The following is a 24,718-nucleotide window of genomic DNA, read 5'->3' as shown; positions in this document are numbered from 1 at the left end:
CATAGGAGGAAACCTACACGCTGACAAGGTGTCGAAAAAACGAAACAAAAAAAGCCAACAGGTTCCAACTGCATGATGGCGAATACGACACCAAAAATAAAATAAATTAGCGCATTTAAATATTGAGACGCCATAATGTCCGACTATTATAAGCTGACATTGATACAGAAATGCACGGTTGGGGGCGTTTACTGGACATTTAGAGAGACACATGGCAGTGGTTGTTATTTTCACCGTGCTTCAGCCTCTGGCATTGTTTCTGCTAACTTGTTTTTTGTGCAGCACCTTAATTTTTCATAACTTACACAACAGGGCCTCTGGGGTAGGCAGAACTATTCAATAGGTTACGGCTTTACACAGTCGCTTCCTTTCTTCTGCTGACACTAATGCAACATCTGCCTTTTTGCACTTGCTTTGTCAGTTGGTGTGTGTGGGGGGGTGGGTTATGCATATTACAGCGGACCCCCCCCGTCTCACGCACACTGAGTCCACTGAGGTGGCATGCGGCACAAGCGATAGGAAAAGAACGCGCCGTGCATGATCAATGACCTCCCTCAATGCTCCTGGGTGGCAGATGGTCCTCCATCCTCAATATCATCAATACAGAATTACCCAGAGGACCTAGGGGCGTTTTCCACTCCCACTATCAGCCATGGTTTCGCTGTCATATATAACTAGATGGAATGTATTGCATGTACATTGCTGGTGAGGGCACGAGGACACAGATCTTCCCATAAATAATAATAAAGGCTTTATATTATATTTTTTTCTGCCTTTAAACAAATCTTACTGTCAGGCTTGCGACCAAATCATTTGGTGAATACATTAACCCCACCTGTCCGAGGTCTAGACACACATACTATTCATTTATTGCATTTAGAAACTGCATGAAACTACTGAGCAATAATGAGCTGGTGGTGCTGATTTCGGAAGTTGTGAACATAAGCTTTTGAAGCACTGTTGGAAAGGGCAGAAAGAAAAGGTGGTTGGTCCTAAACCTGCAGAAAGTTCATTTTTAGATGAGCATCATCTGTGAGAGGACACACAGTGCCTGTCAGGATTACAGCAGATGCTGGTGGAGATGGTAAATTAACAATGCCAGAGTGTATTAGGCGCTCGGTCACACGTAGGAAATCAAGAATTCTCCCGGTAGAAGTGTCGCACGTTTCGCACACAAACGCAGCTGCACATTTTCAAAGGACTCATCACATGTTGTCCACAGACATGTCGCACATGTCCCTTTTAAGCATCCATAATCTCGATTTTTGCTTTAATGACAGAGTGTATTTGAAGAGGCTTTCATGTACTTATCCCTGTTAACTCTGTCACTGTCACAAATGTGCTAGGAAAGGAAACAGTAAAAAAGTGAGGCTTTGTTCGTAAAAGGACGCAGCTACAGAGATCCATTGAGAGAGAGAGAGAGAGAGAGAGATATATATATATATATATATATATATATATATATATATATATATATATATATATATATATATATATATATATATATAAAAAGCTGCTTTATATTTCTAGTTTTATTTTCTATTATCCTGGAGGATAATGTCTATTGTTGATAGTTCCTGTTTTGCAACAGCCTTGTTCTGTGCAACAAATTAATGGATAGGTGCAACTGTGAAAGAAACATTGAACGAAGGCCTGCCCCTAAGCTGAGATTTCCATTGCCATTTACAGGATTCACCTTATTGAGACACACCCCTATGCACTGTGTATGTCACACATTATGAACAATGTGCTGTATGCAGTACAACACAAACAAAGAAAAACTTTTTAACATGTCATATTTGTAGCGCAATGCACACTATCTATTGTTATGTAATGAATGGAGCAGCATTGCCATTACTGTACCCTTGTCACACTTGCTTTGCCACACAGAAATATTAAAGTGTGGAGTTTGCATGTTATCAAGACAAAACCATCTGTGTCTGAACGGATACTGAGCAAACAATGCTTGAGTCAAAATATATGTCAATATTGCTATTCTACCACATAAATAAATCTTCTAAACAAAATCTGTATACTTGTGTGCTGAATGAGGATAAATGCAAGGTGTGGATGGAAGATAGAAGATATTGTCAGGGCCACATCGGTCCGGGCCTTAGTAATTGGGATACAAATGCTTAATCGGATCTCAGCGACATAAAAGCCATCAGGAGAAGAATATCAGATAAGAATGGAGATGAACTACATGTCCACTCCTTACTATGACACCAGAATCTGTGCAAAGGGTTCAAGGATATACCCCAACAATGTGGTTCCCTTCAAGAATGTGAAAAGAAATGACCCAATTTTAGCTCTCGGGCTCAAGCCAGTGAGCAATTCAAATGCTTCTTCATTACCATCAGCTCAGAAGCCCCATAAGAGACTCCTCTCTTATCTGGAAGAACGGTTATGCAACAGCTGCATAGGGCATGCTGGGCCAGCAGTCTTTATAGTAGTATGCTATGCTGATTGCGAGTATTTTTAGAAACCTCACATTTGGGGTGTCTTCAGTCAGACAGATATTCTGCATAATTAATAACATGAGGAGTTGTGAAAATTTGGGACAAAGCAGCAGGAATAGTTTTTTTTTTATTGTATTCTCTTTTTTGCTTGCTGCCTAATTAATATCAAACATTTCTTATGATGCTACAGATATCTGGAGAAGACAAAAATCCTAGTAGCATGACTCACAAGAAAAATTTTTCATCCCAAACAGGGTTTAGGTTGCCGAAAATGGTCTTGGTCCTGCGCTTAGTCTTGCCCACTTGCACCGTGACGTAAGGATCGCTGGAGCCCGTCTTGTCCTTCGCTTGCAGACCCTGGGCACATAACACTGGGAAAAAGGAGAAAAGAACCATCACTATCACATATCCTCTCCACTATACTTTAAAGACCAGAAATGTTCTGCATTTATTCTTATTTCAAAATGCTATTCAAACGTTTTGTCTTGTTTTGAAGATGCACTGCTGCTCTCCTTCCGCCAGGCCCAAGGCACCAAGCATGCAAATGTTTGTGTCGGTTTTATTAGACAGGCAATCAGAGCAGAAGTCATAAACAAAAAGGGGAGTTCAGTACTCTTGTGCCACAGTTCCAATTGCATAATTCAACCGAGTCAGCTGCAAGAGACAGGGCGAGCCCCCCCACCATCGCTCAGGAGGGGCAGTAGTATTTCACAGCACCATAAAAGGAAGAAAAGCATGGCTTTATTAAATATAAATGAGCCGCATGCTAAATAATTCATGCAACGTATATCCTTGAGTTTGCCGCTGACAGTGATTGGTCGGGAGGGTGAAGACTCTGTTGGATGAGAGACTAAGAGTAGGGGAGTACAGTACAATGAAGAGGGGGGAGGTTAAATCTAATGCCTTATATGTGTCAGTATGCTCTGTGTCTCTGTAAAATGATATAAAGAGATAATAAAAATACATCGTTCACACGGTAGAATCCATAATATTAGAAATCTCAAGGAGCATCTATTGCCAAATTTGCTAAAGGAATCAATAAGTCACTGTGTTTATCAAATGAATAATAAATAAATAATGAGTCAATGAACACATTCTAAAATGGGAAATTCAATAAGGCTGAGATAGAAATTAAACCAGCGCTGTGTTTTTCTCCCTCTCTGAAGTATCGACACTGTCAGAAGTGCAAACTTTGCAATAATTCAGAGCCTCGCAAGCCTGCAATGTCAGGTGAAGGTGTCAAGAGGACCCTGGCCTGGCCACAACAGCACGAGTGAAATCTCATGTCCACATCATATTGTTCTGTATACTATGGGGAGGATAGACTGTTACACCTTTGGAAGTCTCTTATTTGCATCATAATCCAATAGTGCACAGAGGAGCAATAAAAACTTTATGATGTTGGTTAAAATAAATGGCTTTGTTAATTAGGAAAGCCTTGACAAGACAGTGGCATGCACACTTTGAGGTTTTGCCTATGCTGAGCACCGACTTATTCCATACAAATTTCCAACAGCTGAGTATAGTGTGAAGGAGTTTCGAAGGAAGCTGTGAAGTCTTCATTTATTTCAAAATGGTAATGTGAGTCACACCCTTAAACAAAAAGATGGATACCGTGGCATCCCTCCACCATGTTGTCTAATTTGGAGTCTATGCAGTGGAGAGGAGAGTCAATGTCAGGTACGCCTACTCGTATGGTAGACCCACCCTGCAATGCAGATGCTGTAGCTCCTCCAGACAAGGCTGTCAAACCCTTTTTTTTCAAGGGTAACCACGCCTTAGTTCAATGGAATCCTTTGTGCTTTTACCATTAAAAATATATATAATACATAATAGCAAGATTTTTAAGAATATCATGTGACTCTTGTTGCTCTGACCTGTAAATGAGTAAGTAAAAAGTGTTTGCCGTGCAGTTTTTTGAAAAATATCACTAAATGTAAAATATCTTGTGCAGTATATATGGCGTATAGTGACGTTTCTATTTTCTGTTTGCAAATCTCATTTGCATTTTAAAGTGAAGTGATTGTCATTGTGAAACACTGCAGCACAACACACGGTGGCACAATGAAATGTATCCTCTGCTTTTAACCATCACCCTTGGTGAGCAGTGGGCACCTCAGTGGCACCTTGGTGGATCGGATTCAAACCAGCAACCTTCTGATTACGTGGCCACTTCCTTAACCACTGCACCAACATGGCATGGTTTGAAGATTAATGATAATCCCAAATAAACCTGATACCATGGGCAGAAGCAGACAACTTTTTAAATTCTTAAAACACCAATGTGCAGAATCTTGACAAAAAACATATTTTTCAACACCCCGCACATAAACAAACATAAACAAGAGAGACTAAAAATTCCCTCTTCACGGGGTCTCCGATCCCAGACGAATCTGTTCTCCTTTGTTGTCCCTGGCTGGTGGAACAACTTGCCCTGCTCCATTCGACTAGCCGAGACTACCACCACCTTTAAGAAACATTTGAAAACCCACTTGTTTGAAAAGTATTTCAAACGAGTCTAACACTAACACACACACGCACATGCACAAACACTCACGGAAAAAAAAAAAAATTCTGCAGGACTATTCTGCAGGACTAAATGTGATTCCTACAAGGATACGCGGCATGCAAAAAGCACCATTTTAAAGATAAGACTCTGATGATTAAAAAAACTGGAGAAAAAAAATCCAGAAGCAGAAAACCAGCAGAACTTTTGACTTCAAACTGCAACAAAGTACAGGATTTGTTCACCACCAGACAGGAAGAACAAAGCTCTGGTGCCACAGAAAAATCATCTCCCAGCTTTCCAACGATTGGTCAGGGGTGCTGTCTGACAAAAATTCAATATCCACACAAGACCAATGGAATGTCCAGAATTTTTTCCCCAAAAAACTCTTCAGAGATGAAAAAGAAATCACATCACAGGAGGTGCTCTTTGTATGGATCCCGATTGCTATTATTATTTTATAATGTTTTATTTGCATATCTGCATATCTGCTTATGCTATATACATAAATTATAACATTTTGTAATTATAATAATATGTTTTCTAATTAATGGAGAGAATAACTATAGTTATGTGTTGAAGCAATTGAGTTATATAGTTTGGGGCCTAATAAATCTCATATGGCGGTCAAATGGGCCCAATCTTACAATTTTGTATCCAGCAACAAATATTCTCTTTTCTACACATTTTCACTAATCTCAGATGTCTTATGTTCATAATAATAGCCCATGCAGTTAGCCCACTGAGATATTCACAGTGTATTTAGGGTATGCCATTTCAAACAAGGTTTTTCCAATAGCACTAGCTCTTACAGATAGTGTGACTAAAATGTGACTAGAGGTATAAAACTACAGTTATTTCACGATTTGATTACGATTATCAGTTGAAAATGATAATTCACATTTCACACAATATGAACACACACTGACCTGTGATGGTGATTTTGGCGGACCACTTGGAGGTGCCCTCCAGCACAGCCTGTTTGGCTGTCTTCATTTGGTTGGTGAAGTCCTCCTTGGGTATCTCAAACATCTCCTGAATCACCTCAAACACCTCAGGTCTGTTCTTCTCACGTATCTTCATTCGTTCCTTCATGGCCATGATGATGTTTTGAGTCTTGTCCTCAGCACCGTGCTTTGAGCTCTTCTCTACGGCTCCTGCAGACACACACATGTCTTATAAACCGTACTATTGAGAGAGACTGGATCTTTGTCAAAGAAGCTTGTCCCCTCACATCCGGCCCAATGCTCTGAATGCCTCAATGCTCTGAATGATCTCTTCTGCTTAGAGATCATAGGCGTAAGTTGACAACAGAAATTAGTAAGGCATGACAGTGTAGATTCCACCTTAATTTTTTTTTTATTGACGGTCCAGTCTCAGTATTTCTAAACCTGAAAGCACTAAGAAATATTTCTAAAAAACAAAACAAAACATAATTTTTTTTGGTACATTCCTTGAGGGAAGGTTATTAGTGTTAGGATAATGTATTGCTGCCTCAAAGTAAATGCTAAGATGCATTATTCTGTTTCTGTAAACTTTCTGTGCAAAAGAACAAACAAATCAACTTGACAAATCAGCCATCTTATATGCCGGAGATTTCAAGACGAGTGAAGTAAACAAATCTTCATTTTAAGATCATAATGACAGAGGTAACTGGAGGTCTATCCCACAAGAAGAGAAACTGCTGCTCAGCACATTTCAGAGTACAGGCTGCCTGAGATGCTGAAGAAGATTGGAAATGATCGTCCATCTTTAATGGCTTATGTGTGAAAAAGTGTCTGTGTATACTTAAAAAAAGTAGTTTATTTGAGTCAATCAGTTAATCAGTAATATGAATTCTGTGACAGTCATTTTAGTAAAAATGTCTGTATTTTGATGCAGGAAAATATCCGCTCTTCACCCTGGTCTTGAATGTCCAGGATTAAAAAGTACACACATGCATTGCATGTTGGGGAAATAAGAGAGCTGCACTCACGTTGCAGGCAGTCCGCGTTGAGCAGGTCCTGGCACTTCTCATGACATTTGACCCCACACTCTGAGCAGCGCATGCCCTGGCGGGCGATGCCCCATAGCAGACCCTCACACTCATGGCAGTAGGTGGGGGCTGTTGCCGTCCACACCTCAAAGTTGTGGGGGGTGGTGGAGGATATTGGGTAGATTAATGCCTGAAGCGTTTTCCTCAGAACATGGAGTTTCTGGAAGAATGAGATCCACAGATGCTTCGTATAAGAACTGGTGCTCATGATTTCATACAGAGTTTGAGGATCTATAAATAATAATTCAGTATTTTTCCTTGCTCATCATATTAACACTCAGCATGAGTGTTCTGAGCATTATTGTCATGGTGGCTGGACATGGCGAGGAAGGTGGACACATACAGACAACCTCATGGGACAGAGGGTTATTACATTCAGCACACGACGGGTGAAACATCACAAACAACAACCCGACAGCGAACAGAAATGATCAGGGCAGCTTTATACAGGCAGACAACCAGGAAACATAATAATACAGGACCTACACAAAACTCCGGTCCAAACCCCGGATCCAGAGTAGCCCCTTCCGGACCAGATCCTGACAATTATTTTTCAGTAAGTAATAAATATTAAACCTATTATATCCTAAAATAGGGGATGTCCATGATGCATAACATTGAATTTAACTGTCACTTTTATTCAGAGTTGAAAATATCACTTGTTTGGGGGAATCATTTAGGGGGGTATTTTACAGATGTTATGTACAGGTAAATTGTAGCACATGAGGAGTGTTCACACATGTCAAATTCACTGATTTCTTGAATTAAAGTGTTGTTTGGTTTGGTAGCTGACCTGGTACTGACCTGGAGGATCAGAGATCACGTTTGTGAAGTACTCTGATAGCCCATGAAAAAGGTGTCTTTCAGAGCAAAGAAAACCAAGGGAAACGGAGAAGGAAGGGCACCATAACATCCAAATGTGATGTATTGACAGGAGGGGTTTAAATTGTGCAAAATGAGAGCTGTCAGTCACTGCTCATTAATGTTAATCTGAATGACATAATTACATCATAAAAGATTAGGGTTGATAGTCAGCTCCAGCTCTCCAAGATACTCCTTCATTGTTGAGATCTGTTTATTTCTGTAAATACTGAGGACACACTCCCCATGCAGTATTTCAAAGCTGTAGGCTTCTAGATCAGTGGGTGGTAGTAGCCTATTGGGTAACACACTCGCCTATGAACCAGAAGACCCAGGTTCAAATCCTACTTACTACCATTGTGTCCCTGAACAGAACACTTAACCCTAAGTTGCTGCAGGGGGGGACTGTCCCTGTAACTACTGATTGTGAGTCGCTCTGGATAAGGGCATCTGATAAATGCTCTAAATGTAAATGATCTAAATGTGGTTCCCAACCTTGTTTCCCCAAAGACCCCCTGCCTCTGTCCATGACAAGCCAGCCGCCCCCAATCAGAATTACCTCCCACATAAACACATTAAAAGAATAAAAAGATTTTACTAAAAATCTTTATTTGCCAAAAATAAACAACAGTTGTAGGTTTTTATTCCTATTTTCCTTTGTTTCACATTATAGCTGTTATCATCCCTAAAAGGTTAGGCCAAAACTGGCCTGGCTGAATTCCGCCCGGACCTGACCCAACTCGACTGTTAGCTGTCTTGGTTCACAGCCACGATCCTCTGAGCTCAAGACTAAGAATTGCAAATCATTTAAAAAATGTTTAATCAAACTAATTAACTAAGCAGTTGATCATACAGAAAGGATAGGTACTATAGACAAGATGGTCATGTTTACTGACTGTGCCGAGCCGAGTCTGACTAAAATGACAGAAATTATGCCCGAAACCCACCCAAGCTGGTCCAAGATTTTCAGATATAGTCTATATAGAATACAGGACCCTTTTGGGTCAGTTTATGCATTTAATGTTTAATAATATTGCCATGATCCTGTCTGGCAGGGTTGGCCATGTCCAGCCAACATGACAAATATAATATTGGTAACCTCAGCGCAGATACAAATCTCTGGCGCAGACCCTAGTTTGTTCTAGATTACCGGCAAATTTGCAAATTTGTAGACTATTACCACCCACAGTATATTCTGACACACTCAAGTCATCACCATCACTTTTCTTGTATTGGAGGTCCAACTGGATGCAACTCTGCCCCTCACGCACCCCATATGTTTAGTTGAAATGGTTTATTGTCTGAAGCGGCTTTCGAACATACAGGAAACACTGTCACATGACCATAAAGTCAATGCTGAAAAATAAACCTTCTCCTGTCGTTTCTCGAAGGGAGGAAATCAATGTCTGCTATAACTTTCCCCCTTTTTACGGCGGCTGCTCAACGATCCAAGCGGGAGCGACGTGAATTACAGCCAACTGAGATGTTTCTGTATCTGTTGAGCTCTCCAAATGCTGCTTTTTGCACCTTGCCCAAAGTTTTATTACATCCTGACACCTGCCCTGCCCCCAACAATACATTACACTCACTCTGCTACAGGAAAGAAAAAATCCCCATTTCCCCACAAAACAAATAATTGCTTTTGGCCAATTCATCATATTTTATTACAGATAATCACATTAAATTCCTGCGTTCATCAAGGAATCAATAGATTTACAAGTGCATTTGTTGTCTGCTGCTCTGGGGTTTAATGCAGCTGTATAATTTTTGTACTGAATTCGAGTGATAGTGAGCCTTTAAGAGAAACCTGTATGCTTGCTGTTAGATAAAATGCATTAAACGATCAGAACCAGTCTGCAATGGAGAGTCCCATGCATTCACCCCACCCCACACCCCACAAACGCGAGCATCCATCAGTCCTTCAGAATCGAAAATGACTTCCTGCTTAATCCGGCGAAGTTTCAACCGAACAGATGTCAATATGTTATCTGCTGATTTCACAGCCTGGCTGGGTGCTGCCGTGAGAAGCGCTACCGTGAGATTTAAGGCACCTGAGCCATTTAATGTGTTCACAGCGGAGAGTACAGGCTGAACCCCCCCCACATACACAAAAAAAAGTCTGGCTGTGTTCCACAATGCACTGCATGCAAAACTCCTCTCACACTGTAGAAAGCATTACAGTTCGGGAACAGTTCCCATGGCTAATGATGAATGCCAATCAAACTGCAGGATAATTTGGTGAATACCATTTTGGGATGGGTTTTCCTAAATTCATTTAATTCAGCTCAGATATCAGCCCTAGGAATCAGCCAGAGCCCTGAAAATTGAACATTGAGTACCACCGTGTCTCTGCTGCTTGTCTCTCTCTTTTTTAATCACCAACTTACACACTGGCAGAAGTGGCATCAGGTCACTGACAGCAGTCTATTGATCAGTGGCTGTTTGTCTAGATTGACAAGCGCTATGCTGTAGAGTGGAAAACAATTTCATCATCTACATCTCCTGAAACGTGTTCATTTAGGTAAAAACCAACAGCTTTCCAGCATCCAACGACCTATCCTCAAGCCAGGGCACGTGTCAAAGGAATTACACTGACTGGCTGGTGCGCTTCACACACTCAGAATAGAAAGATTGAGTCAAGGCCAACTGCTGCTCCAATTGATTAATGTGTGTACACACACACACACATACACACACACACATATAAATATATATATATATATCAAAACACATGAGATCCAAATGAATCATATTGTGTAGTGCAGAGCATTAACAACTCCTGATATGGCTAGGAGTCCCACTAAACTGCTTTCACTTTTGAACATAAGGTTCTGTTCACCAGGACATGTTGTTCTTCCATTCCTCACAGGGACGCTCTCTCGTGTAAGTAATGCTGCACATAACATGCCAACATCTGGTCTGGTTGGCCTACTTATAAATGCGGCTACAGTCCGCCATATTCCAACATGCACAAGGTCCCATGCAGCCCATGGTCTATGCGGCCCCGATCACACAGTTCAGCTTTTTGAAGTTGTAATCTAAATCTTGAGCTTAACTGTTTTTTTCCTAAACTGTATATTCTTAGATGTGATACTGTATATGAAAAGTGGATTTGTGGTGTCCAAAATTAGATCTGAGACAGTGCTCACAATTAAATTTCAGAGATATGAACAATTTTTATGATTAAAATATATTACTAATATATTTTCTAAACATGGACCCATATCATGACTAGTTATCTTATATGGGTACATTGAATAAAGACAAAAAAGAAAGTACTCTTTGCAATCAATCACAGTGAAGATCACCCCTTTCTCAACCCTCCTTCAAATACAGTCGTCTTCTATGTGTTTGATACAATAGGCCAGCCAAGGGGTACTACTGTCTGAAATCACATTACAGCTCTCGGTTATTTATTCAGTGGACAGCAATCAATTAATGCAGGTAGCTGTGAAGGTCAGCAAAAGGGAGGACTAATTCTCTCGTCATTGATCAAAGGCTTGCAGCCCTCTCCTGCACCAGAGCTCCACCACAGGCCGACACAGCACTCAGACCATGATGAAAAGAGTTGGCTGTCTAAATAAAGGGATGGACTAATCGTTCAAAAAAGATGTCCAGAGGTATTCCTTTAAGCCCTAGACCAAGGTGATTTGTCTTCCAAAATGCTACAGCTCAATGTAAATGGCAAGTCAATTGGACATATATGGCTGAAATGCTCGGGCTTAGCAGCTTACAAATTTAACTGCATGCTATGTGCCCATAACGTTGTAGCAAGACAATTCAAATAGTTAACTGGCACTCTAAAATCTGATCCCAGTCCTGCCACTTCATCAAGAAATGGCAGCTGACAGAACTTGATTTTGAAATAACTCAAAATCAAGTTCTGCCCCTCCCCCATCACTAATTTATATACATACAAACACACAAGCTACCAAGATTGCAACCATCTCTGTTATTTGGCTTCATGCATGACACATTACATTAGAGATGCTTCACTGGCTCCCATTAGCCTGCGACAGAATGATTGGTGTGTGATTTATGTGCAAATGCCATAAGTGTGTGGGAATGTTTACCAGATCCTCGTTGTTCAAGGTAGATCTGTTCATCAGGGCAAACGAAATGCCTGCCTTTCGAGCAGCCAGGGTCTGGAAGAGTAGAAGACAAGGGACAGTGTGATTCTGAGCAATTTGTTGCTGTCATGGTGTGTTTCACATGAAAAAAACAGAAATTGCCACGGAGAAACAAGTTGGGTATCATGGTCCAAACTTCCATTTATCTTTTTAATAGGTGAAACTTGGTTAAATGACCATATGTTTAGGTTTTCTTCCCTCTTACTTCATCTAATAACATCTGTTAGTCAAACATTCATTTTCTTTTTCTTTTTCTAATTTTTTTTCTAAAGCCCCATTACATTGTAATGCACATTTGATTGGTTTTAAAGAGGCTGCACTAGGCAGCAAATCTGCTTCACATTATGAAAAAACAGCCTATGGCACAATTCGTTTAGCATTTGACTGTCAATAACGGCCAAAGATATTTAGTGTCTTTGCATGTAACATAATGAGTATGATAAGCATTGAGTAAAGTTGTCCACTTGGCCCATTGTTGCGCTCAACATGGACACAGGCATCTACCATAACCACTCAGTCTCAGCCACCCGAGTCTAACTTGTTTCTCTGTGGGTTAGGGTAAGCTCTAGATCATGGCTCCTGGAACTGAGTTTCCTATCACTTCACCTGTTAGACTATTTTTTTTTTGGACAAATAATTACCAACCACACACTTACACCTACTGTAGGCTCACTTTACCCTAATGGTGTCCCTATATGACTAACTCCTTCTCAAGGTTTCTCCCCTTTTTTAGTGGAGTTTTTCCTGGTGTGCAAAAAATGTAAAATGTAGGGCCTGTATGTGATTTTGGTCTATATAAGAAATAAGTGGTGTTGTTGTAAACGGTACTACAATGGTAGCATTCTCTAAAGAAACATAACCAGTGGTCTACTGAGAGTTAAGAGAACTCACCAAGGCCTGAGGTATCCGGAGGCAAAAAAAAAAATTGAGGAAGAAATAAAGAAAATGAATTAGAAACATTTCAAAGGAGTAGATGGAAAAATATATTACAGATTCTGTGTGCTGCTAATGGCACATCTTCTGCCATGCAGGGTATAACATGTTTCTGTTATAGGTAAGCAGAGTGAAGTCTATGGGATTTTTAAATATATGTATATATTGGACTTATATTTAATCATCAACCCATGCATTACAGTTTACAGCATTTGACTCATGCTTTTTTAACGTGAAGTGTACTGTATGCATATTATCGCTGTTTTTTTTTCTTGAAAAATGAAGCTTTTGAAAAATATTTCTGCTGTCTCCACTGCACATTAGACTCACAAATGGACAAACGTGACACACAAACACTTTTTAGGTGTGTCACCAATACCACAATACTGACTCACATGAAAAAAAATTATAAGTACAAAAATGTCAATTGAGATTATAATCCAGGTGATACGAGGGATTTATACACTTATTAGGCCTGGAGGACGTAACGCAACAAGAAGGAATGCAGACATCGACAGCCGACAATATTGAGCATGTCTTTACCATACGTCTCTGTTTTTTTTCTTAAATATGCAAATCATGGTAAAGACGCATAGGAAGCCTTGGGCACCTTAAGCAAAGGAATGTAGGAGAGGATAGGTGACCTCTACATGAACTCAGAGTGTTGATGTAAGTTTTTTTTTTTTTTTTTTTTTTTTTTCCGAACATGCACTATAACTGCTGAGGTTGCTGCAGGCAATAGATATGTAACAAAACAAAACAATAAAAAAAATTACTGTGTCGGGATGTTACTGAGCTCTAATCTTTTCTGAGATGTAATGGTACAATGTTTTCTGCACCCCACTGGTAAAAGCAGGGACCCTCCTGTCTCAGACTGTCACTGCCCTGAAGCAATCACACAGCCAATCAAGGAAATAGACAGAGGGAAGGCAAATGAAATGAGACCAGATTTAACTCTTCAGCGCTGACTTCATCCGGGATGTAAAAGGCTTTGTGGTGTGATGCTTTTACATGATTTAAAAGCCTTGGCACAGTTAAATCAGAGGTCAATGAAGTCCTCAGTTATATTTTTGGGCTGAGTTGTCAACATTTCATGTTCCAAACGTGTCTAAAATGACCAGGCATCGGCTTAGCTGAAATCTGACAACCCACTGAAAAATATCCCCCATAGGAACTATGGGTTCATGTAGGAATAAACACGCAAAAAATCCAAAAACAAAAACAACAACCCATACTTACCAAGACATTGTTGGTTTTTTAATTTTCATGCAAGATATGGACAAATACAGCATCATTTTTTGTCCTTCAGTTCGTAATCAACATATCCACATAACTTTTAGTTAACTGCTTTTAAAATGATCAAAAACATTTAGACTAAATGCTAACTGAATAATGATATTCCATACATATCAGTGGCCAATATATACAAATACAAACATACAAATACTAGAAAAATTTTTCTGTCAGAAAATTCCAATAATCAAAAACAAACATTGTGATTTATGAAAAACATGCTTATGAACATAAAACAGATAAGCATTGCACCATTGTAATAATTTTATATTGAGGCACTAAAAAAGGCAGTATTTATTTAATACAAAAGCATCTGTAGGAACAAGTGCACTTAGAACCACATTAAAATGAATAATGACAGACTGCATTTTACGTATTTATGTGAGGGGCTATACCAGTATTCAATCCTAGTTGTCCTATGTGAAACAGCGGGGAGGACATATGCTCCACATGAATCAAAAATAACCTTGTCGAGGCAGATAACTCACCAGGTCTCGGACAATAGGCATGGTCCTCTTGCGACGTAAATCTGGCATACTGTCAATACCATAAAGTATGCTGCCAGCCCTGCAGAAGCAGACAGATTTAGTATGTATTAATATCATAATAATGCTGTTCAGTGTAAGATATTATGGGGTTTCAGAAAAAGACGGTGATTTGATTTAAGGCTCTGGCAAACAATGCAGGCCATACATCTTCCCCTTTGCCTCAGCTGCACTGTGTGAATCTCAGTTTCGGAACCAAATGCTAGCAGACAGTCGCACAGCATGGCAGGTGAGAAGCTTGTCACTGGCCGAACGGCACTATTGCAGGGGGTTGTGGAGAGAGGCGAGGAGGACCTGGTTAAAATAGAACAGGCCAGGTGTGGCTGTCTAGGCCTCCAGCTGCTTCTTCTATCATGACACAAGATGAAGTGTAACGGTCCAGGTGAGCACCGAGGCCAGATTGGCATGGATGCCCTGTCCCTCCACACATCCACCATCTGAGCCCACATACCTGCGGCTATCTGTGGAGATATCTGGCAGATGCCACCTCGGGCTGATGCTCTGGGGATGTGGACTCATGTGCACAAATAACAATCGGTTACAAGTGTATTTGAAAAGCTACAATATGCCTGTGCATCGGACACAGGTGAAGGTACATGGTATAAATAAAACCGAAAGTCCAAGCAAAATAAAAAAAAAAAAAAAATGTGGAGCTAGAAATTTTCCACATGGCTTTCCAGAGAAGATGAAATATGAACAAACAGCATACATAAACTGCAATCATCTTTTCTATGCATCACATGATTTATTTTGTGACGTTATTTATTCAACACAGATTGAAACTAGCTAATTCAATTTGCAATAACTGAGATAAACTAAGATCACAAATACACAGATGTTACAAGAAGATGTAATTAGCTAGATTTATGGAAATATGGATACATCTGCCAGTTTAAAAGGTAAAAAAATGCTCATAATCCTGCACAGACCTATGTGAGAGTGCAGGTCTGTGATCCAGCAAGTTTCACTCATACCCTGACCCGTGATTGTCTGGAATATCACTTTGGAAAGACTGTGAGGATTTGCAGGTCACCTCATACTGTCCCTGCTGTTGCAGTGACAGCTTCTGTTCTATGAAACCTTGGTGGGTGACATCACTGGAATGGATCCTTAGACCCCATTTATCACTGACAGTCTCATAGCGCAGCTCGGTGGGAACTCTCCCCATAAACACACTCGGCCTGGTGGAGTATGGGGAATTAGGGTTGCATGTTGATTTAATGCAGTTATTGCGCCACAGCAAATACAACCAAATCCTACATGGAGATATTATAATATTATGGTTATTATTGTAAGCACTTTCACTGCCTGTCCTCAAATGTATCCTCCTTTCATCTCAGAAGTGTGGAGTGTGAATGCTGTAGCTGGTAACTGACACGCGAACCGGGACCAGAACGAGAGAGACGTGTAGGAGGAAACGAGAGACCTCAGTGCGGCGGGACGCAGGGAGGCAGGTAAGTTCCTCCGCGTTAATCTGCGAACGGGGACGGCGCGAGCCGCAACACCACACTGATGTTGTCGTTCGCGTATTAAGACACAAGACAGGGCAGGACAGGTTGACAGGAAGGAGTTCAGGTATCGGGAGAACAGAGAGGACAGGTACGGTCTTACTGGGAGCGGGTTTTCGGAGCCGAGTCGAATGGCGTGCGTCATTCAATGACTGAGCAATTGGCAGCTGCTCTCCAGCCTAATATATAGGAGTCACGTTACCTCGTTTCCGTGTTACTCCCGGTCACATGATGGAATCATGTGACAGTAACAATGCATACCAGTATTTAATTTTTGATAAACAATGACATTTACTGAGCAACAAAACAGTTCCACATACTCTACATTATCACAAGCAGGTTGGTAGAAAGAGGGTCAATTCACACTATTTACTGATCTGCAGACTGTGCAGAGCACAAAGTATGAACAGAATATGATTTTACTTACCCCCCTACACTCTGCAGAAGTTTAGATGGATCCAGGACAATGCCACCAGCCTTACAGATACAGAAAAAAATATATTATTAAGATGTATATAAATGACCTTATTAATTATAATTATCAACCACCAAATATATAATATTCTAGGCTTCTTTTTTTGAGGTGGTCATGAACCAACCTGCTTCTATGAAGAAATCATTTTTGCATTTAATTGGAATTTTTACATTGACTGGTTAGACTTCACACACTCGGAAAAACAGCAGGGCTGAGCATGTTTGGTTGGTCAATGGACATATCAAGAAGCCCATTGGAAAGACGTTAATAATAAGCAGATCTATATTTTCTACATAGACCAGCATTAATAAGTATCTCCATTTGACAACGTACAAAACACATGGGGGTTCACAATGGGGTAGATGATTTATTCTGATGGATTGTCTTTGTTTATATTCTGGACATTGCACAAACTGCTTACAAAAAACACACTAATTGTAATAGTAAAACAGCTGTGATTCAATATTGAAATCAATTTCTTTTGACTATTTATGTGAAACATCTTTCCCTCAACCCCATCGTAAAGAAAATAAACGATGCTTTACAGTGCCTGGTACATGCATTTACATATTGTTGTCCTTAAATGTCCAAGATCAATGCCATTCAATCTGCATGTATGTGAAGAAATGTTGGAATGTCAGAAAGCTTGAAACCACATGCAAAATATTTAAGAGCATGGGGAGGGATGAAAACAAACAGTAAAACACATGGTGCATAGTGGAGGGGGATAAAACATTAATTCAAAACCTGTGACTCCAAAGCATTGCTGTCTGAAAGAGAACATAAGAAAATAAGGTAGCCAGTTAGTGAGATATATCAATAAAACTGTATCACATTATGCAATAAGCCTGCAATTTTACCTCATGAATACACAAATATGAAATATACAACAAGGTATAGAAATTAGGTATTTAAATATGTGCCTTGTCCAAATACAGCACCATTGACAGTTCCTCTTCATGTTTCAGGAGTATTATGGGTTGTAACTAGACAAAACAAATGGAATGGAGGTCCTGTAGTTGAAGGGGTTTACTTTTTAATAAACAGAACTAACAGGACATTTATATTTCAGATGCGTGACTTGTTTTGTGTCTGTAAGAATTTTTATGGAAATCTAGCAAAATAGCAGAATACAAGTCCTATTGCGCAATGACTAAAATGTAACCAAAACCAGATTGCTTTTTGGGATTTACTGATTTTATTAAAAACAGTAATGATAATCTAATGAAGTCTGCAGTGCTGGTATTGTGCTATTCTCCATTACAACTCAGTCAATAATTTGTGAATTAGATATACTGTTTTAAGTTAATACTATAAAAACAAATAAAAATGTATACTATTAACCAGCTGAACCACATTACCAGTAAATCTTGATGCTTAATATTCCATATGCTTGGTGTAATCCAGTAATGTACTATTAGGCATGAATTAACCAGTTAAGCAAGTACTACACATAGAGAAATAAAGATGCAGACAGGGTACAATATTAAACCTCTAGGTACAAAACTGTTCCTTTGAGTTGATTTGATTGAGTCGTTTGTGATACAATCTTCAAAGGTACACGATTTGGGAAAGTACATATTTGTACCCATGAACCTGCATCACATGGAAATGATCCCAATTAACCCAATGTACCAACAAAAATGCCAGATAGTGACTGAATAGCTAGTAAATTTTAACGTTTTTTCCAAAAGTGGCTGATGTTCATATATGTAAAAGTGTTTTTTTCACAGCAGCAACACAGCAAAGGACAAAAGGAATGTACATGAAAATACATCAATGACAGAAAAAAACACAGTCAGATGGATATAGCAGGGGACTAAGACTCTGTGCCTGTGAGTTGAAGGTTGCTGGTTCAAGCCCAGCCTCCCCACTTCTGTGGCTGCTTATGAAAGGTCTTTAACCCCCAGCTCAACCATTGTCCTGCCCTTTGCAGACCACTACATCATATTTATATGTAAATAGAATTTTAAATTTGTGTCATGACAGGTACACAATTGTGACTTAAATGGTACAGATGACTAAGGTACAAAAAAGTACCTGCGAGGATGGGTACATTATTGTCCTTCAGAAGCCACAGCCCCAGCATTTATACCCATATAGGTAAACAGTGGTTCTTCCATTTCTCTATGTGTATAAGATCACTGATTCAATTAAGATACCAGTCATGTATCAATGCCATAGCACAAAGCAAATGCAGAAAATGTTCAAAAACAGGACAGCTGGTAAAGAAAGACTGAGCCTAAATATATCAGAACATATAAATAATGAATTACCTGGAATTAATTTACCTAATGATGCTATGATATATATTAAACCAAGGGAGAATATTCCTAGTTTACTGTAAAAACAGTCTAGTGTCTCTCTCAGGAAAGAATAGTGCAAATGTTCGCCTTTAACTTGGTAAGCAGATAAAATGACTCTACAAGTCTCACCAGCACAATGCAATGATTATAAGGTCTCAAGACTGCAATCTTATAAAGAGTATACTAATTAAAGTCATTAGAGGTTTAATTGATGGTCCAGCATTGTGCCTGAAGGAGAATTCCTTTATTGTGTCTTGATAATGTACCTGTGGTTCTGGGTCTGAGAAAGATCTACAAATGTGTGCTGTTTTATGAGCTAGTTTCCCTTGCATTTTACATAACAAACATGCATGTAAAAAATACAGTTGAATACAACGCAATCTGTTTTCAGGAATACTGATCGTTGCCATTGATGCCACAATGGGAGATTGTTCTGTTAAGTGACCATAAGTATCCTGTGACAACCCAAATAAATATATTTTGAATTCTGTTCATTTTCATTTGCAATCATCTGAAATTATTTTAATCTGAAAAATGATTTCCGGCAGTGGATCAGTTTATGCAAAAAAAAATAAAAAATAGATAATGCACATCACACACTGCAGGGGGAATTAGACATGGTGTTGTGCTGCTGGAAGAAGTGTAAATAATCCTTTACCACGAACGAACAGCTGCCCAGCACAGAGCACAGAAATAAATATCGTAAGCAATGCTGACCTGGTTAGAGAATGCCCTTGGGAGTGCAAATTAGCATCTCAATACAGTAGCTACAGGAGTGTAGTAAAGATTGGTCTGGCAGCAAGACCAGGCCTACCCAGGCAGTGAGGAGGTTTTCAGCAGAGCAAGAGGTAATGGATGGAAGATGGACACTTCTCATTGCACTGCTGTCATTTATTGTTGCCTGATTGGTTGCACACAGATTGAAATCACAGGTTTCATTCTGTAAACTATTATTTCACCCTTTAAGATCTGTCAGATGTGGCATATTCCTGAAGTTTTGAATATGTTGAACTGGATTCTACTCAATATACTGTTTATACTATACACACACACACACACACACACATATATATATGTGTGTGTGTGTGTGTGTGTGTGTGTGTGTGTGTGTGTGTATATATATATAAACTATTTAAACTAAACTATATAAAACTATTTAAACTATAGTTATATATATTTATATATATAAAACTATTTAAACTATTAAAAAAATAAAATATTCAGTTTTCAAAATGAAAAGTCAAAGAAACCATTTGTTAAAATACACTTTGTTTTGTGTCTCTGCAATTGTGGCTCTTGTCGGAGCTAATTAAAAAGCTTTTTTTGTCAAATTTTTATGAATTGAAGTTGCAGTGTCAGCACTCTTGGCATAAAACTGCAACCCAAACCAGTTACTGACTTCTGTAAGTTTTTTTTTATGGAAATAGCAGATTCTGCAGTTCACATAGGCCATTGGGATTGGAAAACTGTATTTTCAATTACTGAACACAAATCAGATTGCACAATGGCCAAAATGTAACCAAATCCAGATTAGTGACCAGCGCCTCCTTGAAACAAATTATTCCATGTGTTCCATATTGTGTTAAAATGATTGAATGTAGGTCATGAACATATGCACTTTAAATAAGACTGAAGATATTCCCTGGGACCTCTCCAACCCCTCTCTTCAGCACTCTGTCACAGACTGTACTATTTCCACTGTTAATTGGTTTTATCTTTCTCTGTAATGATTCAGTCATGCAGGTCTAGAGATAACTGAGACATATAGTCCCAATTGAAGCATTACCGAATGAAAACCAAAAATGAAAATGTAACTCATTGATCCATGCACAGTGCTCTTTAACTTTTGTTAATCACTCGACAAAATATAATCATGACAAAGAAGATCTTTAAATGATTATTACCTCCAGCCAGAATCTGTTGCTCCAGCTCTGCCATTTGCTTCCGATAGGCCCTCAGTGCAACTTCTTTGAATGTTGGACGAATCCTCTTTTTGGGTGGTGCTTCCTCTGGTTTTGCTTCTGGTACATTTTTGTTCTCATCCTCCTGCTCAACAGTCTCTTTGGACACTTGCAATTCTGCATTTTCTACACATTCATCATTTGCCTGAGTGTCTTCGTATTCATTTGTCTCTTCAGTTTCCTCAATCTCCTCTATTTCCTCAGTTTCATCTTCGTCTTCTGTTTTTTCAATGTATTCCACCATGGCTTCATATTCCTGGGTGTCCTCAGTCATCTCATTATCATCATAGTCCTCACTATATTCTTCATCGTACTGCTCATCTAGACTGCAGTCATACTCCAGTACAAGATTGCTTCCTTCCTGGGAGACATTGTACTCTTGGGAGCCCACATACTCTTGGTACTCTTCTTGAGGTTCATTGGCATTTGTCCTGTTCTCCAGGTTGGCTAGCACCTGCTCCATCACTTCAACATAATGTGTTTCATTGTCTACAGGTTGCTCAGTAACCTGTTCTTCCTCCTCTGCCTTGTAGTAAAATGGCTCAGTGTACACATCTGAATCTATGGTGGTGCTTGAGTCATTGGCAGTTGACTGGGACAACGTCCTGAATCTGCCCATAAATGAGGAGTTGGCTGGTTCCTCTGTGGAGACACTGGCACTCTGAGAGCCTTTGTTCCAGACAACCTCTAACGCTGACTTGGCTCGCTGCAGAGTGGATCCAAAGGTTGGAAAACTGAAGGATTTGTCACTGAGATCAATGCTGAGCCTACTGCTCCAGGACTTTGGCACTTCTTCTACTTTTTCTGTCCTGATTTCACTCTGACTGCGGTACATTGACGATGTCTTGATCTGGTTCTGTTGAAAGTGATTCACATTAAGCTCTTTCTTAGATTCCTCAGGTGGGGATTTTGGTTGACTGACAGGTGCACTTTCAACCACAGGATCAGTGGTTGGAGTGCTGTTGAGCATCATGTAATTCTCACCCTCAAACTGCAAATCGACTTCTTGACATTTAGTGATGTTTTCTGGGAAACCAGGATTGGCTGCAGGGTCGAAGGGGCTGCTGACTTCTGAGACAATGTTCTGCTCAGTTGAGGCATCAAGACCTGAGTCAGCACCCTGTTCTAAGTGGTGCCAGTCTTTCCAAGGGGAAAGGTCTCCTTGAAGGGAAAGCTGAGAGCCACTGTAATGGCTCCTGTCTCCTGATATACAGACAAGTCCATTACTAACACCACTGTCAATGGTTTCAGTGGTCTCTATCTCATTCGGTTCAACATAGGGTGGGTTTTCCTGACTGAGGGTTTGACTGGGTGGGCTTGCATACCATGATGATGCCATGTCTTCCTGCTTCCTTTGCCAGAGCTCTTGGTCTGAAGATGAAAGTAGGGAGCATCCGTTGATTCTGCTGAAGTACTGACTCTCAGAGAAGTCTTCGGAGTAAGACTGACACAGTTTGGAACAGTCAGACTCTGAGCGGCTGAGTTTCGGTGTAGAATAGTCACTTTGTGAGAGCCATCCAGGGGTTGTGTCTGCATAATAAGGCTTACTATGTTTGTCATGATCATCATAGCTATCATCAGCGTAATGCACCGTGCCTGTGTATCTAGTGTCGTCAGCTGACCGGCTGTGGTCATGTGACTTTTTTTTGTCCGATTTACTTTTGGGGGGTGGCTTGGTCACCATTGCATATTTGTTTTTATTCAGTTCATCTAGCTCTTTATCACTCTCCATGGAGTCCCAGTCATCACTTTCAGCCTTCTCCTTGGCTGAAAGTTTTATGTCCATGCTTTCATAAGTTTGCGACGAGCTCATCACTTTATCTTTTCTCTCTTTAACTTCATGGACGAGACTATCAGTAGAAACTGAAATACCTGTGCCTTTAAGTTTATAGCTCTTTTTTAAAACTAGATCCCTGTCCTGGGGCGAAGAAAAAACAACTAGTATAGGGCGGGGTTTAGCATTGGAACATTCTCTTTGCTGCCCCATTCTATGGGCAAGTTCAATTTTTAGTGTCTTGTGTGCTTCAGCAAAACCCATTTTGTCTTTCAGAATTTGATAAATAACAGCCTCCGTTTTTTCAAACTTCTCTTCAGGCACGTTTAGAAATCTCAGACTTGCTTTGCTGGTCTGATGGCTAATCTGCTTGATGTACTCATGTATGTCTCGTGTCTCTCGTCTAGACTGGACAAAACCTGAGCGAAGCTGCTCAATTTCACTCTGAACCACCTCCACGCTACTGGAGATCTCATCAATGGAGCTTTTGAGTGCATTGACATGTCCCCGCAGCTCAGAGAGCTCAGTCTCAATCTGGCTGATGCCTTGAAGCTCTTTGAAGATCATCTCCATGACATCCTGTGTCTGGCTGATGCAGCCTGTAGAGCTGGATCCAGGCTCTAGAGTGGTGGTCTTCTGTTGGCGCCCCGCCCGATCCAGAGATTTGCTCCGGATGCCCAGGGTCTTCCTCCAGTTGCTCACCTCTGAGTCCGAGGAGACACATTCTTGACTCTTCTTCCACTTCCTCAGTTTCCGCAAAGCACCCAAACGAAGTGTGTGCAAACTGGTTCGCTCCCCCCTCTCGCCCTCTGAGCTCCCATCAGAGGGAGCCAGGCTGATCAAACTCTTCCTGTTCCTTCTTACTGGCATTGTGTAAGCTTTTTGCTCATCGAATCTATGGACAAGTTTGGCCTCACTCAAAGAGTCAGAGCAGCTACTATCAATGGATAAGACTTCATGAAAAACACTTTCATTATTGTTCAAAAGCGGAGTGTTCTTCGGAAGTCCGTTAGCAATTGCTACACGGTAACTGAATGTTGGCGACAGAGACGAACAGTCGTTTTTGCTGTCGTCGTCTTCAAGAGAAATATTTCGTGCTGAGGAGCATTTGGATATTTTCTTAACTGTGCTTTTTAATGCAGTGGACAGTTTGGGGTTCCGTGCATGCAAGTCAGAGGACAATTTGGGCTCTTTTTTAGTTTCGCTACTCTCTTTCTTCTTTGTGGTATTTGCCAGTTTCTTTGTAAACATTACTTTGCAAATCTTCACAATGTAAGATGATAGGCTTTTGAAATGGGCAGAAACCATGGAGGTCAATATACAAGTAACTTTTTTCCCCCAGCAAGCAAAATGAATCCACCAGTGGTTAACACAAGCAGACAAAAACACCTATGAGTTTTTAAAGTAACCCCTGAGGGACAGAGAAGAGCCTCGATAGGTCTTGTCCTTAGTAGCAGTCATGCCAAGCTATTAAAACTGTAAATCCCTGTGGCGGAATGGCAGTCTTGTAAAATCCAGCTGCTGTCCTCATGACTCAAGAACCTGATATACAAAGAAAAAAAGAACAATGAAAATTATTATATTTAAGTTTTATGGCATTTCTAGGGCACAAAATGTTATCTGAAGCAATTTACCCAATTCTAAATTTGTCCTGTGAATTGTGAAATGTGTATTAGATCTGCATTGGACCTTGGGGCGGTTTTATCAACTTTCTAAAAGGCACTTAATTACAGAAAGACTATAATGTCAGGCATACTTTCTGTGTTACATCAATAATATATCAATACAATCAAGATGACAGCTGCATCTACTTGTGGTCATGTTGTGTTTCAACACTTTAACAGTCTTATGACACCAATTACATGTACTTGTTGTAATGCTGTTGTATATTATTATAAAAAATAATGTAATCATCAATATAATTCTAGTTAT

At 40.0% G+C, this 24,718-nt stretch overlaps 1 protein-coding gene across 3 annotated transcripts in view; it reads right to left on the bottom strand.

Moving 5' to 3' along the window:
* unc13c (unc-13 homolog C (C. elegans)) overlaps positions 1 to 24,718 on the bottom strand; it is a 103,032-nt gene that overhangs the window by 75,580 nt on the left and 2,734 nt on the right. For 2 of the 3 annotated variants that reach the window (XM_028955969.1, XM_028955971.1), the window contains exons 2-10: positions 20,956 to 24,328; positions 17,493 to 17,515; positions 16,698 to 16,747; positions 14,706 to 14,784; positions 12,883 to 12,888; positions 11,935 to 12,006; positions 6,941 to 7,160; positions 5,895 to 6,122; positions 2,689 to 2,830 (exon numbers count right to left, since the gene is read on the bottom strand). In XM_028955969.1, coding sequence (XP_028811802.1) covers positions 2,689 to 2,830; positions 5,895 to 6,122; positions 6,941 to 7,160; positions 11,935 to 12,006; positions 12,883 to 12,888; positions 14,706 to 14,784; positions 16,698 to 16,747; positions 17,493 to 17,515; positions 20,956 to 24,094 — 3,959 coding nt within the window. In that variant the 5' untranslated portion in view covers positions 24,095 to 24,328. The remainder of the gene's footprint in view (positions 1 to 2,688; positions 2,831 to 5,894; positions 6,123 to 6,940; positions 7,161 to 11,934; positions 12,007 to 12,882; positions 12,889 to 14,705; positions 14,785 to 16,697; positions 16,748 to 17,492; positions 17,516 to 20,955; positions 24,329 to 24,718) is intronic. The other variant, XM_028955970.1, reaches the window with a different exon arrangement.

Source organism: Denticeps clupeoides, chromosome 16 (genome assembly GCF_900700375.1).
Source record: "Denticeps clupeoides chromosome 16, fDenClu1.1, whole genome shotgun sequence".
In the NCBI taxonomy this organism is placed as follows: domain Eukaryota; kingdom Metazoa; phylum Chordata; class Actinopteri; order Clupeiformes; family Denticipitidae; genus Denticeps; species Denticeps clupeoides.
Note: the sequence above shows the minus strand (reverse complement) of the source record. Positions and strands in the feature narration are given on the sequence as shown.